Source organism: Manacus candei, unplaced genomic scaffold, assembly GCF_025592945.1.
Source record: "Manacus candei isolate 608988 ecotype Guabito, Panama unplaced genomic scaffold, ASM2559294v1 h1tg000019l, whole genome shotgun sequence".
Lineage (NCBI taxonomy): Eukaryota > Metazoa > Chordata > Aves > Passeriformes > Pipridae > Manacus > Manacus candei.
This window is the reverse complement of record NW_026138067.1, coordinates 6,036,689-6,051,068: the sequence shown is the minus strand read 5'-3', so window position 1 is coordinate 6,051,068 and position 14,380 is coordinate 6,036,689. Positions and strand designations below refer to the sequence as shown.

The 14,380-nt window shown below is 33.4% G+C and overlaps 1 protein-coding gene across 39 annotated transcripts in view; it reads right to left on the bottom strand.

The window, feature by feature from the left end:
- The window catches only part of RIMS2 (regulating synaptic membrane exocytosis 2), a 449,774-nt gene that overhangs the window by 104,075 nt on the left and 331,319 nt on the right, over positions 1-14,380 (bottom strand). For 17 of the 39 annotated variants that reach the window (XM_051785115.1, XM_051785116.1, XM_051785117.1 and 14 more), the window contains one exon: positions 4,708-4,740. The exons of the other annotated variants lie outside the window; for them this stretch is intronic. In XM_051785115.1, the coding sequence (XP_051641075.1) occupies positions 4,708-4,740 (33 nt within the window). The remainder of the gene's footprint in view (positions 1-4,707; positions 4,741-14,380) is intronic. 39 annotated transcript variants of the gene reach the window in all.

Sequence of the window (14,380 nt, the reverse complement as noted above, 5' to 3'; positions counted from 1 at the left end):
GCATCCTCCCTATATGAATGATAGGATTTTGAAAGTGTAAAAGAAAAATATCTGAGTGGTCAGTAGGCCACTTATGAGTACAGGCTTACATCCTGTACTCATAAAAATCCATTCAGATTGGCCACACTATAAATGCTGCAGTCTTCACGAAAGCCTGAGCAGAGTCTTATTGTTAAGCTTTCCAACATCCTGTTTGCCAAGCATGCAAGCTCCTCAGAATTCCCACCACTGGTATATTCCACATAACCACAGAATATTTCACATTGTGATACAGCCACTTACTTAAAAACATAGGAATAAACTCTTGATGATAACTATGCCTCTGCTTTCAGAAAAGCAAACAGGTATTCATAGAGATCCCTCAGCCATCCTAAGAATGCAAGACATCTTCATCAGCACCTTAGTAACTAGAAAGATGGTCAAAGTTTTAACCAAAAAACACGAAACCAACAGTGGTGTGTGCACCTGCATTTAGGACTCAGGAGAATGACAAATTAAGCTACCAAAATTTTACCAATGAAAAACTGTATATGTAGTGCTACTCTGTCTTTTGTGCAATTATGCTGTCATTTAAAATTACATAATCTGATATTTTTACTATTTTATCTTCAGAAGAGTGAAGATCAGACTTTATTTATTTGGTTTAGTACAGATGGCTACTTTGAGGGTTGGATTTGGAGGTCCTTGGTTTCTGGTTCTAATTTTAAACAAAATTAAAAATAAGGACAAAGAACCTCCCCACCATCCAGTATGATACCTCTATTACCATGCTAAATACCTTTAAACTGAATTTGGAGTTTACCCTTTGGGTTTTGTTGTCCAAATACAGATTTAGATGCTTTAAATGTCTCTTTCAGAGTCTAAGGCATCAGATTTTAAACGTGCCTGTCAAACTAAATATCGTAGACATGTTCAGAGATGCACAAGTAATTTAATCATATTTGTGCTAAAATGTTACAAATTCCACCCAGAAATGGTTTTTCAACATAAGGAAGATGAAACAAGAACAAAGCACTATCCTGCTCTTTAAAGGAAAGTGTGTCACTGAATACTGATTATAACAATAACTCAAAAGCAGAGGGGTGTCATATTCTGTTTGTGAAGGATATCACAGTAGACTCACTCTTGGAAGGCTTGAAAAGCCTCTTGTGGTACCGTAAGATACGAATGAATTCATATAATTGTGCTCCTTGTTTTCTATTGAAGTTGATTTCTTAAACCCTCTCAACTGTACCTATTTTTTTTGTCTTTGCTTTCCCCAACAGTTTATTTACCAGACCTTTTCACTGTTTGGTCCTCCACTGTCCAGGTCTACAAGCTCTTCCAATTTGGTCACTCATCTTCGATAGGTTTTGTTAGGTTTTGTAGGCTTCATTTCCAGCAATCATGTTATTACAAAAAAACTTCATAACAAAGCGCAGAAAAACCCCCATACTTCAAAGTCCTCGTCTATTTGAATTTCCTTCTGAAAGCTAACAAAAACTCTAATCAATTCTTTGTGTGCTCCTAACACGACAGTTTGGCTCCAGATGTAGCAGAAAAGAACATTAATATCTATTTCCCTGACTTTCATGGCCCTTTAGAAGTGGAACTGTCCCCACTACTTTATCTTCTAACTCCTATGCACCTTAGAAAGAAGCAACGACTGGGCATCACTACTTCACCCCTTGTCATCCTGGGATAAACCTAGAATTAATTACCTAGCACTATTTCTCCTGCATGTATACTGACTACTTTAAACTGTCATGGATCAGCCTTTCCATAGTTTTGGTGATCAAATTTTGGGCAGTTTACTCATGTCTGAGTCAACTCATATCTAGGCCTAGATTAATTTTGCAAGGCTAAAAATGTTTTCTGTATTTCCTATGTTTGAAGAACACAGTATTACTCGCAATTACAAGTAATTTTTGGCACAATGATAACTGGTTGGTCTGAACCATCTTACTGATGACAATAAAAATGTCTTCTTCAGGCAGGGTCTTAATTCCATTTCTCATACTGAATACATGGGAAGGTGAACAGGCAGACATCTCCCCAACACTTTTCACTATATGTAAATATCACAATATCTAAACCTATGAAACATGATAATTTCCAACATATGATTTAAAAAAGAAATCTAAAAAAACCTCTGCTTTGCAAAGCTCCTCCTTTATCCAAGAAAAATGGGGTTTTGTCTTTAAGGATGATATCAAGCTCTACTGCTGTCAGATAACAAAATTTATAATAAAATATTTTGCTTGTTAGCTTTCTGAACTTGCTTTTGTTCTTGAAATATGCAGCATAAGCTTTGCATGTGCTTTCATATAACTTTTCAGTAAGAACCTAGGTATTTTTGAAGAAATAAAATTTTCTCATTTTTGTAATTAGAGATTATAATATCCACAGAGAGGAAATGGTAATTTTTTTTTTTCAATACAATCGTCACATATTCAGATATTTAACCTTCTCAACATCACTTGATGTAATAACACCTTAAATCAACAGCTAATCCTTTAATTCACATGAATGCTTGGTAGCATGATAAATAAGGTGAAACTAATTTCCTAATGCCTTTTGCAACCGGACATGCCTATCTTGTATTGGCCTTTTTAGCCACCAACGTGCTTGCAACAAACATGGGTAGAGCCCTTCCAAAATCTTCGTTCGCAAAGCCCAGCCATGATGAATTTCCTAATGAAACCTGTAAATGGGTAATCCTAGTTCAACACTTCTTAAAGCAAATTCTAAAGCAATGGGAAAACACCTGGTTCTAAAGGTGTGCCTTTGAAATGTCACCCTGTCTTTTTAGCTGTGCTCAAAGTGCCTTGTACTGAAATGTGTAAGCTACTTTGTTGCTGAGGTAAAACATGTAAGAGTGCCCATTTCAAATGTACATTTGAAAGTATATTACTATACACAAAACAATTTTCTCCTGAGTTTAAGGGCAGTAATAACAACTTTTGCAACTGCAGCGCTGATCATGCTTTTGCATTTGTGTGCTAGACAATTAAATTCATCAGTGCCTCATACATTTACTTAACACTCTGAAATAAATAGTGTTTTGCAGAAGAGTATCTGAATTTCAATGTCAAAAGAAGTTAACCATACACAGGTATTGCCCACTCACACATGTTCAAGAAACACAGGTGGTGAAAATATGTGGTTTTTTCTGATACACTAGATACTATTATAAGGTCTGATTTCTTCCAACAGCAGGAAAGATATGGACTGATTCCATGTTTTGATTCAATATATTGATTCAATCAATAACTCAGAGGCAGGTTCTTGAATAAGAAGGTCAACAACTTTCCTTTCTTTTATTATGAACAGATACGAAATGGGTCACCCAATCATCTGATTTCATTTTTGTAATAAAAGAGACTTGCAGTCACTGCACAGGGACTGAGAAAGGATCATAAGCACAAGATAAGTAAACACAGTCTTTCTACAGTATAATTTATTAATTCCTAATAGTGGTTTACAAAAGAGAAAATCCAGAGCACACTACTCTTTGTCTTTTCTATCCATGCTTAACATTTTTTACCCTGTAATTTAAGCAATTTCTATCTTGAGATTTATTTAATAAGAAAACCACAGCAAATAACATCTGAAAGATTCTGTAAAGATAATCTCTGGCTCTGATTAGGACAAGATTAGTATGAAAGGTAAAAGTGAATTCTGAAGGAGCCAGTCACAGCAGGAAAAGACAAAAGTGTTTGACTAAATGTCACCTAAGTTTAATGGACCAGTCAATGTACCCCAACACTTCCACAGATTTTTGAACCTAAATTGCATTTAAGTGGCTTCTCTAATTTGTTGGGATAATAGCAGAGGCACAAGAAATGATTTAAAGCTTTGACCCAATAACTGTAAGATTTAAATTTTATAGATGAACTTAATTTAACTTAAATATGGGGAATTTCATTGTTGTTCTACACACCCCAACTGAATGAGCAGGGAAATGTGAACAACTATTGCATTTTAAGAGCTAGGATGCTTTGCTGGATGTTAGTTCTCTGCCAGTAGTATAAAGTACATAGAAAATTCAATAAAATGGCAGATGAAAATTTTATATGAAAGAAGAAATCAGAAATAATGTACAATATGACATAAAATCCTCATACAGCTAAATAAGAGTTCCTTCAACGTATTTAGGGTCTTCTTGCTCTCGCGTTATCATAACCTTATGTTTTACATAAAAACTCAAATAGTTTTTATTCAAAGAAACTAATTTCAAACTAAGTTTGAAATTTCAGTGCCTGGAATTTAACTTACTAAAATTATTCAGTTTTGAAATTATATCCTCCCCGGGGTCAAAAATAACTAGTTATATAAGAGTTTCTGCAGTTTTTGTGGCAGATGCAAATGCAAAGATAAAACAAATTATAGATTATTTTCATGTGCTAGTTGGAAGCTTAAAGGCTAATTTATAGATAATTGAGACAGGAATAAGAACTGATATGATAGAAATCAAATCAGTTTAAAGTCTTAAGGTATGGCATATGCGTCATCGGTTACCTTTTATCGCTTTTTATAGAGTACATAATTTATAGGTGATAAAAATTACATAAGCATCTTAACCTTAAGTTCTTACAGCTTGCCAATATTTTGCCAATTTATTGAGGGGGAAGAGAGGGAAAAGTATGTGAGGTGAGCTGTGATAAAATCCATAGAAAAGGTAAAATGAAAAAAATAACACAGAGAAAAGCAGTAGAAGAGACAGACCTGAGTTTCTTCTCCTTGATGATTCCGCTTCTTCTGTGATCACATCGTGTAATGTACAGACATAGACAAAGGAGATGGGCGTGAGAGGATGTATTCAGAAGGTTAAAACTGACACTGAGGGAAAGGGCCAAAGATTGTTTTAGAGAGAAGTCTGCAGAGCAGAGTTAGTAAGTGGGGAAGAAAAATAACAGACACTAGAAGAAAAAAAGAAAGCTGAGGAAGAAGTGGTTAAACTACTGTTGTTGGAAAAGAACAGTAAAGACAGAGTTAGTAGAGGAGCTGAGGAAATAATAAAAGTTATAACTGACAGCAAAATCAATCCTTGCAATGAAGCTGAAGAAAAAGCTGGATAGTAAAAGGTATATTAACTAGAATAAATACTTTTGTTCATGACTGTTCAACTTTTTTGAATATTATCTATTTTAATGCAAGTATTATTTTTCTTTTTCAAGTATTGAGCACTCAGTTTAATGTCACCAATGGGACGTCTATTACTAGATTTTTCATTATTAAATTATCATAATTTATGCTGAAAGTATGCAAAACAAAAGACAGATTTTTTTTTTTCCAAAAGTATGTACAAGCTCAGAAATTTCAGAATCCACATAACACACTCTGGAAAGGACTGCATTATTGTAACACTCTGCCAAAGGCAAAATTATCAAGCCCATAGTACAGAATGTGGGAAAAGAGACTGTGTAGCTATTAACTCTCATGGTCAATTCAGGACACTTTTTCAGAACCAAATGTTACTCTCATCTCACAGACATCTAAGTTACTGCAAATGCATGCAAGTTAAATGCCAAAGCAACTACCTCATTACTTACTTTATTACTTCACATTCAAAAACACACTGCTATTTCAGACATGGAGAACATCTGAGGGACAGTGTCATGCTCTGTACTGAAAATCTATTTGCAGTAAAAGAATGGGAAGAATTCATTTTGAAAAGTAAGAATAATTACAAAGAACTGTGAATCTACTCTTGCCAGGAGAACAAATGCTTTCTTCCAAAAATCATCAGAAATAGAAGAAAAAAATCTATAAACTTAGCATGCAGTTTGTTAATGAGTCACAAACACTGCTCATAATTCATTAATGCTGCAGATACTAGGTTAGTTCATACACCACAAAAAACAGCTATAATTGTGTCTGCATTTTAGAGTCAACATCGAGATAACATTGACAAAATGCTAAATTAGAGTAATCAATATAAATCAACAGAGCTAAAGACAACACTAAATTTCATCTGATAACCATTATGTTCTATACTTAAACAATTTTATACTACAGCTGGTAGTTTATGTTTTCATCTACTTTTAAATGCCAGGACTGTACCAAAACTTTGTTGCAAAAACAAGAAGGTTGAAACATACATAATTAGAATGCATTTTTAGGCAATTAAATCTTCTTACAGGACAAACACACTTAAGTGCTATATATGAGATATGTAATATGAAAGCATAGCAGCCGTCAGTTTTGACTAAGGTTGAGTCAAGTTTTGACTAATAATGGCATATAAGTATCTTTCTATCTGGGCAACTATAATGAATCCATTGTAGGAAATACAAATAAGCAAATACAAAGATATACTACTCCATGGTGTGTTACAGCTCATATTAATGTTATCTCACTATAACTGCTGTAACTGTCAAATAAAAAAATAAATCATCATTAGCATCACCAAAACATGGCTAAAAGTACTTAAATAGTTCTGAAAATGTTTTATATTACATACCTATAGCCCTGAAGTGGCACTCCTACTATAGCAAGCCTGTTATTAGGAAGTCTCTCTCATGACCCCCTTCTACTGTTTATTTTTTTTCAGTATTCATAGGAATGAGCAGCTTTGAGACATATAGTGCATTAACACAAATCCTTCTGTATAAATTTTCAAAGCAAGTTTGGAATCCCATTATTTCCAAATTTGGAATATGCAGGTTTTCTAGCAATGTCAGTGGGACAAGACTGAATAGTAGGGAAGTTCCCTTTGAATATTTTAGAATCAAATGACCAGTATTTGCATAGAAATCAGTCACATATACCTACACTTTTTTAAAATTGTATTTTTAAAAGCAAAGTATTTGTTATGGAAAAAGTATTTACACATCAAAGTGGCAAAAAAATCATTCCTAGTAACAAAGACTTTTCAGTTTTAGGTTTTTACTCATCAAACATATTAGAAGAATAATTCTAATAGAAGCCAGAGGAAAAAAAATAAGATAAGAGGTGTCTTCTCACTGTAGATACCTGATCAGCTGATAACACATCTTGAGATAAATGGATTATAACCTTTTTGCATTAATTGATAGAAATATTAATGAATTAGTAGAAGTTTTGGTATGGTAATGCACCACCTTTTTTTAATTAACGATGATAAGAAGGAAGTACTAATAGAGTAATTAATTTATACACAGTAGCACTTATTTTAATCAATTTTCTCCCAATTAAGAAGCCATGCCATAAATTCCAAATAGTAGGTAGAAAATTCTATCTCTGTAGCTTTTAATCTACTAAATAGATTTTTGTTGATAGAAATACATTTCATGTAGAAATAAAACAATGACAGAAATTCTATTAAATTTACATCATATCAATAGGTAGTCTTCATTTGAATAGTCATTGCTTTGCTGTGGAATTAGTATTTTTTGGATCAATTGTTCACCTTGATGTATGAGACTAGTACCTACAAGGGTATTATATGCAGATTTAGACACAAATGAAACTCTCAATAAATAAACTTATAAAGTAAATAAAAAACAGGTATTGCACTGTAAGTCTGAAAAATCCCCAGTCCCATCTTTTTATCGTGCTTTGATACAGAACTGTTCATTGTAAGTAATGTCACTCATTGAAGAGATGCATTTAGGAACTCAGTGTTCGAAAAAACTTCACATGGCAAACGCATCCATTTAAAATTCTTAAAGCAGCATAAGACAAAGAGATGTAAGTTAATTACTCTTGTTTTTCCCTCAAGGGTTTTCTTAATTTCAGTTTCATCTTATCCTAAAAAGCAAAGATCTTTCACTGCAGATATAGTCTCAGATTCAAAAAGCCTCATTTCTGGCCTCTTCACAAAATGAGATGTGCAATAGCACAGTCAAATAGACATTTTCTTAGAACATGGAGGAGACTCTAAGACAGACATGTTCCATGGAGTCTGCATGTTGCATAAATATATTCCATTAGTCTGGATGTGATTAGACACGAGGAACAACATAATGCATTTAACTTTCATGAAAGATGTTCCCTGACACCATTCAAACTCTGCCATGTTAAGGACACAAATAGAATAGATAGCAGTATAGCTAAGAGTACAAATATTGATTAAAATAAGATTTAGAGTGAAAGACTATTTTACTACATTGAGATGTGAATAAAATCAGTATATGTAATATATAATACTTTTTAATAACATTAAGCCACAACAGATACAGAGCCTGTCCCACATTTCTAAATTCTTTTAATGAGGTAATTCTCTACTAGTTAAATTAGTTCTTCATCTTAAAGAATATATCTGTATACACAAAATCACAGCAGTATACTGGATGTATGCTGACATTTTTGCTCAAAAATATAGTCAGAGAATAAAGAAAATACAGGAAGACTAAAGCAATACATTTAATTATGCAATTACGTAATATAGGCTGTATGTAATATAAGCTATATAAAAAATACAATAAATAAAAATAGTAAGTATGGAAAATGTGTTATTCCTACCCAAAGATAAGGATAGTAGAGAAGAAGGTAGAAAATAACATACAAGAAGAAATTGTAAATATTCTCAGTAGCATGAACTCTCTAAATCAAATGAAACCATGTAGACTGCATTATTTTTTCATAAGTCTCAAGAGATAAGGTAAATGAAGAATTCAGAGAGAGAGCTTTTATGATTTTGTTTCTCTGAATAAAGTTTACATTTTAATTTTATAAGGAGAGAAAAAATAAAATAGTAATATTTCAAAATCTTAATGAACTATAGTTACACATTGGATTGGAAATATTATGAATCCTGAAAAGAAAATTATATCTCTCTCTCTGTCCTACAATTACATTACCTTTTCCATCCTCATTTATTTCACAGTTCTAACCATATATCCCTTTTCATAATTTTCAATCTATCATTCTTTCAATTCTGCCTACAAAATTCTTTTAAAATAAACACTTCATTTTGAATTATTTTTGACTACAGTTTTAATACTAAAACTTACTTCCTTGTAATAGATAAACTAAAAATTTTAGTCACATTACAATTACTTTTGAAAGATTCTTTCTATGTATAGTCAAACAATAGTTCCACCCAGGAGAGGTATGTAAATGTTCCAGAGATAAAAACAGAAAGCCAACTTTAAACTGAAAGCCAAGTCTATCCATCTAAAGACTTACTATTTGAAAGCACACATTAACTTTGTATTTTCTCTTATGTTTAAGCTACCATTGCTGTGATTCCTTTAAAACTTTAATTTACTTCCATATTACAGAAATATATCTTTCCCTCCAAATAAGTACAGTCCATTTTTACCTCATTCCATTCTGAGATGTATAAAACCATTTCAACTATTCTGTCTACTTTTGTTCAATCTTATTAAAATATGTCAGCACTTTACTATGGTTCTGTTCTTCAACTGCTCCTTAGAAATCCAAAGTGTCTGTGACAAAGTTGGATATTTGATGACACTACAATCTTTTCAACAGCCAGTGATAATGCAAGCATTACAGAATGGTTTCCAGATAATAACCATCAAACCTACTGTCTCAGTGTAGGAAAAACAGGGGAAAACCAATAGCAATTTTCATTGCTATCTTATGAAGGCAGTTTCTGCATTACCTTTGTTATCTCTGGATGGAGACACAGTTTGATAGACTGCATTCAGCTTCCAAAACTTTGGACAGTGAGACCAATTGAACACTTCAGAAACAATTGACAGGTAACAGAAATAGGTGTCACTGCCATGGTACACTAAACCCTGTGTTTTTTCCCCTTTAAATTACCTTGACCTGTTCAAGAGAGACTAGTGATGACACTAGATGAAAAGAATTGCTTTTTAAGAAAAACAGGATCCTGCCTAGCCTTATCTCTATCGGTACAGGACACATTCTCTATGCATAGTCTGCTTCTTTTTCAACTTCTTTTCACACCTTACACATAAAAATGCAAAACCATGTAAAAATGTTTGCATGCTGTGCTCTTACTATTTTTTTTTCTTTTCATTGACAAAGAAAATGTGATTAAAGGACTAGAGTTTTATTCGCTTTCTTTCATATGCCAGCTCAGAGGCAGAGGTGGGTGCTCAAAGTAAAAATGCTTAATAACCTTATATATGAACAAATAACTATTCCACAGGCTTTTTGATTCAGGGGTGTCCTGAGAATGCAGTATTCTCTGACAGTGCTGGCATTGGCTAAAGGAATGGCACATACGTTCAAAATACAGCTTGAATTTTTATGCTCTGCTTACCTATGATTCTGCAGTTTTACCCTTCCAATCCTTCAAAATCTTTGCATAAATAAAAGTGAATCTTTGAAATATGCAGAACACTGATTCTGCAAATTCCACCAGAACTTGGAGATTACAGGTACTGTTAAGAAAACATGTTGATTTCTGATGCTCAGGAAGCATCTTCTATTAAAAAGTCTGAAACATTAAGAACCATTTTGCTACTTTATTTAATGTCCTTAAATTATCTGCCAACAAGTTTGCTGATCTCATTTCTAGTCATGCATATTTCTTGAATATTAATGCTTCACCTGATAGAGTATTACTGGGCTTTTTTCTGATTTTTGAAATTATTTTTATTATCTATTTATGTTTCTGTCTACAATTTGCTCACAGTTCTCAGTTCTTCATTCATGGTACTTATGTAATCAATATCTATTTTTTCTCATAGATTTTCTTAGTTATAATACTGCTATGGTTATTACTATGTGACTGGTTAGGTTAATTTCTTATCAAACTGTACTTGAAGACAGGATGAGCTTTCATAACAGGCTACAGTAGAAAAATAATTGTGTGGAAAGGCAACCAAAACATGGCAACAGCAATATGAGGTGGCCCTATTCCTGCTTGCTTTTCTCTGCACACTGCCAACTGCATCCAGGGACTAAGCTGTATTAGTATTCACTTTGCTGTTTTCTGTGCTAACAGAATATTTAAAGCATTCTCAGATGAAAGAAAATGCAGTCCTGTTCAGAGGTTAAATCCCATATTGGAAAGGTTCAAGGAATTTGAAGCTTCCTTAGGTAGATTCTGCCAAGCTGCATCACTGTTAGATCATGGTCATAGATACAATATATCTCAACATCCAGATGTGAATAGAGCATTATGGCACCTCCTTCTAGATGTCCTGACTACCATTCCTTTAAAATTACTGATTGTAATGATATAGGGAAGTCTATAGGGAACAGTAGCATGCCACAAATAGCAGATGATGTCTGTCCTGGAAGTTGCATTGATTAGTTACACTGGTACTCCTCCACTCCTACCACTTACGTACATAGGGCTTTTTGACAAACACAGAGTCAGTTTGGAAAAGCATCTGAGGAATAGAGGTATGTGCTATTTGGTGCCCATTGCAGAGTGTTCAGAACCCCCCAGATGCTTCTGCCTCATGTATCATTGACCCATGCAAACATACCATGGAAGACATTACTAATAACATAAATCAGAGCAGAATTTATGCCCTTGTCAAAGAGCATCAAAGAAAGACCTAGGACTGTAGAATGCAAGACACAATTTTTTCTCAACTTTGGATCCATTCCAGAATTTTGCATTGTGACTGTGGTTTTCCAAACCAATTCTGTGTATGCCCTGCAGCACTGGAGATCAGTGGTACTGTTACAGAGGGAAAAATAGATAAAAATCAGATAAATATTGTTTTAATATACAAAACACTTCTAAAGTGAAAACTTTTTAATGTCCATAACTGATTCCTGATTTCTATTCTTCTGCCTGTTTTTTTTTGTCATATGATTATAAGATTTCACTCATGTTCAAAAATCTAGAATGTCTCAAGAGCAGACACCTAAGAAAATACGTCTCCTGTTTCTAACAAATGGAGAAGGTGCTCCAAACAGCTTTTGCTAATAACTATGAATACGTATCTGCCTAGATCACAGTTTTAAGCCCACCTCAGCTGGGAGATGGAGATATTGTTCTTACTCAGCTATTATGTAAGGGAAAAGTCTGGGCAGAGGCATTATTCTGCAGAACTCTACCTGGAAAGGCAACAGTGAAGATATGTAGGCATTGTACTTTGAATCTGTCATGCAATAGTTCAAACAGCTGGAAAAGAAGATACATCACATTCTGATTCTGATTCTTATGACCAGTTCTTGGTTTATCCTGTAACTTCCTCTGATGCATCAAAAAGTCAGGGAACAGGAAATGCAAGTGCATATCTGGCCTTTTAGCTAGGTTGCCTAATTCCTACGTTAGAGTCAAGCCAGATTTTGCTGCTCTTCAGTTCTGACTCTTGCACTTTCAGCTATACAGTAGTTGAGTTTCAACAAAAATCTTGGAAATTATCAGTATGTAGGTGAGCCTAAAACTGAGACTACAGCATTAATTTAGGAGGTGACACAGGTGGCCAATCTTGTAAACTTTAAATTCTGTGATTGGTATAAATGTTGTTATCAGAATGAGACAACTAACATGCCCAATAGAGAGATATTTGCACCCCAAAATCGAATATAGGTATTCTTGGAACTCAAAAATTTCCATTCACTCAAATAAATGTGGATCAACCTTTAAATATAGGATGAAACCTGCTATATAAACATCCCTTTCCCTTTTCCTTTCCCTACTCTCCTCTCTCTTCTTTCTTTACACCTTATGGTGTGCTTGCCTTTCAAAAGTGCATAAATTAATGTGATTAAGACCTTTCATTATCTGATGCAGAAGACAGAATTATCATCATCATTGCTATTACTAGGTTTAATTTTATTGCTATGCATTTGTAGGAACAAAGATAGTTGAATAATTGAACTTGATGTTTGGGGTGAAAAAAGTTTGTGACAGTTTCAAAATGGAGGAAAGAAGAGTTCTTTTAGATTTGAGAACTCCAGTTGTATGGAGATATCAAATGCAGTCTGTATAAAAAATTATATCACAACATTATTTCTGCCATGTCTGATAGTGCAATAAAGTTTCAGATTCAAGTCTTTAGAAGACAATTTTTCCACCATACATGCAGTAGATACCTTGGTTTGGTCAACTAAATAAAAATCAGCATAAATCATACTTGGATCCCTGAGGCTTTTACAAACACATAAGTTATAATAAAATTCAAAACTAAAAAGCAGGCTTAGTCTAATATTGTGCCAGAACACTTCTTTTCTAATGCATGTGCATTCTAACACAATTTTTTACAAAAGCAGATCTATTTTGGCTATTCTAAAACAGAACTATGTAATCTAAATGGTCTCTACACACTAAAAATTTCACACCAAAGTGAAAAAAATAGGTACATCAAGCACACACGCATTACAAAAGCATGAAATGTGTTTTTATAGTCTCATGCTTTCATGTGGTTTTCCAAACCCTGACAAACCTGTCTCAGAATGGTGTTTCTTTTTCGGCAATGGTTTGTCATCAGTTATTGTACCATTCACCTTTTTCTGCTGGTCCTCCCATGTTACTTCTAGCACAAATCAAAAAAAAATCAGAAATATTATGTAACTTACATTATAGGACATCTAATATCATTTGGGATAACTTGATCTAAACAAATGTGTTATCATTAACATGGCAAAAATTCAGATTAATTCTTAGAGGCCTGTGGTGAATAGAATTAGTACACATCTTAAACATTCTGCAACAGAACATCTTATATGAAAGTTAGTATCTATGTAACCTGTCAAATATTCTACTCTCTTTGATATTTAACAATTGGTATAAAAAACAGAGGCTTGTTTACAAAATATTTTGGTCCATTTTTAAAAGTTATTACTCTACATTCTATAGCTTCTTGCATTATCTCTGTGTTTCTGTAAATTATAAAGGAAGTTAGAACTATTTTGGTAAAAACATCTTTGCAAAGGTATAATTAAAAAAGACACCAACCAACCAAAACATGAAAAAAAAAAACCCAAAAAAACCCCAACCAAACACAAAAAAACCAAAACATAAAAAACAAACAAAACAAAACAAAAACACACCAAAACCAAACCAAACAAACAAAAACCCAAACAAAAAACCAAAAACAAACAAAAACCCAAACCTGAAAGAGCAAGAATGCATATTTACTTAAAGTTGACAAAGTATGTTTAAGAATTAATTTTTAAGATAAAACCAAGTTGGATTTGCTTTCTAAATCTGGAATTTGATTTAAATTCAGTCTTTAATTTAGGCAGATTAAATTACTCAATAAAAACTGTCTTTCTGATTATGGATCCTGTAACTGAAATTGGTATTTCTGATCTAACTACTCAGGGAAAAAGCTATGGATAGATGCGTGTCCACTGCTCCAGAAAGACTACATTCTCTCAAGTTGCAAGATGATAGTCTTTCTGAGGTTGCCAAACATTTTTTTCTACACTTTAATTCTCTATCTTCTAACCAACTGGATGGTTAACATAATATAATCAGTTTTAAATCTTTTGGTATCTCTTGCCAAAACCAAATCTAGACCAATTAACAGGACAGATTCAATACCCTAAACTCCATTTTTGCTTT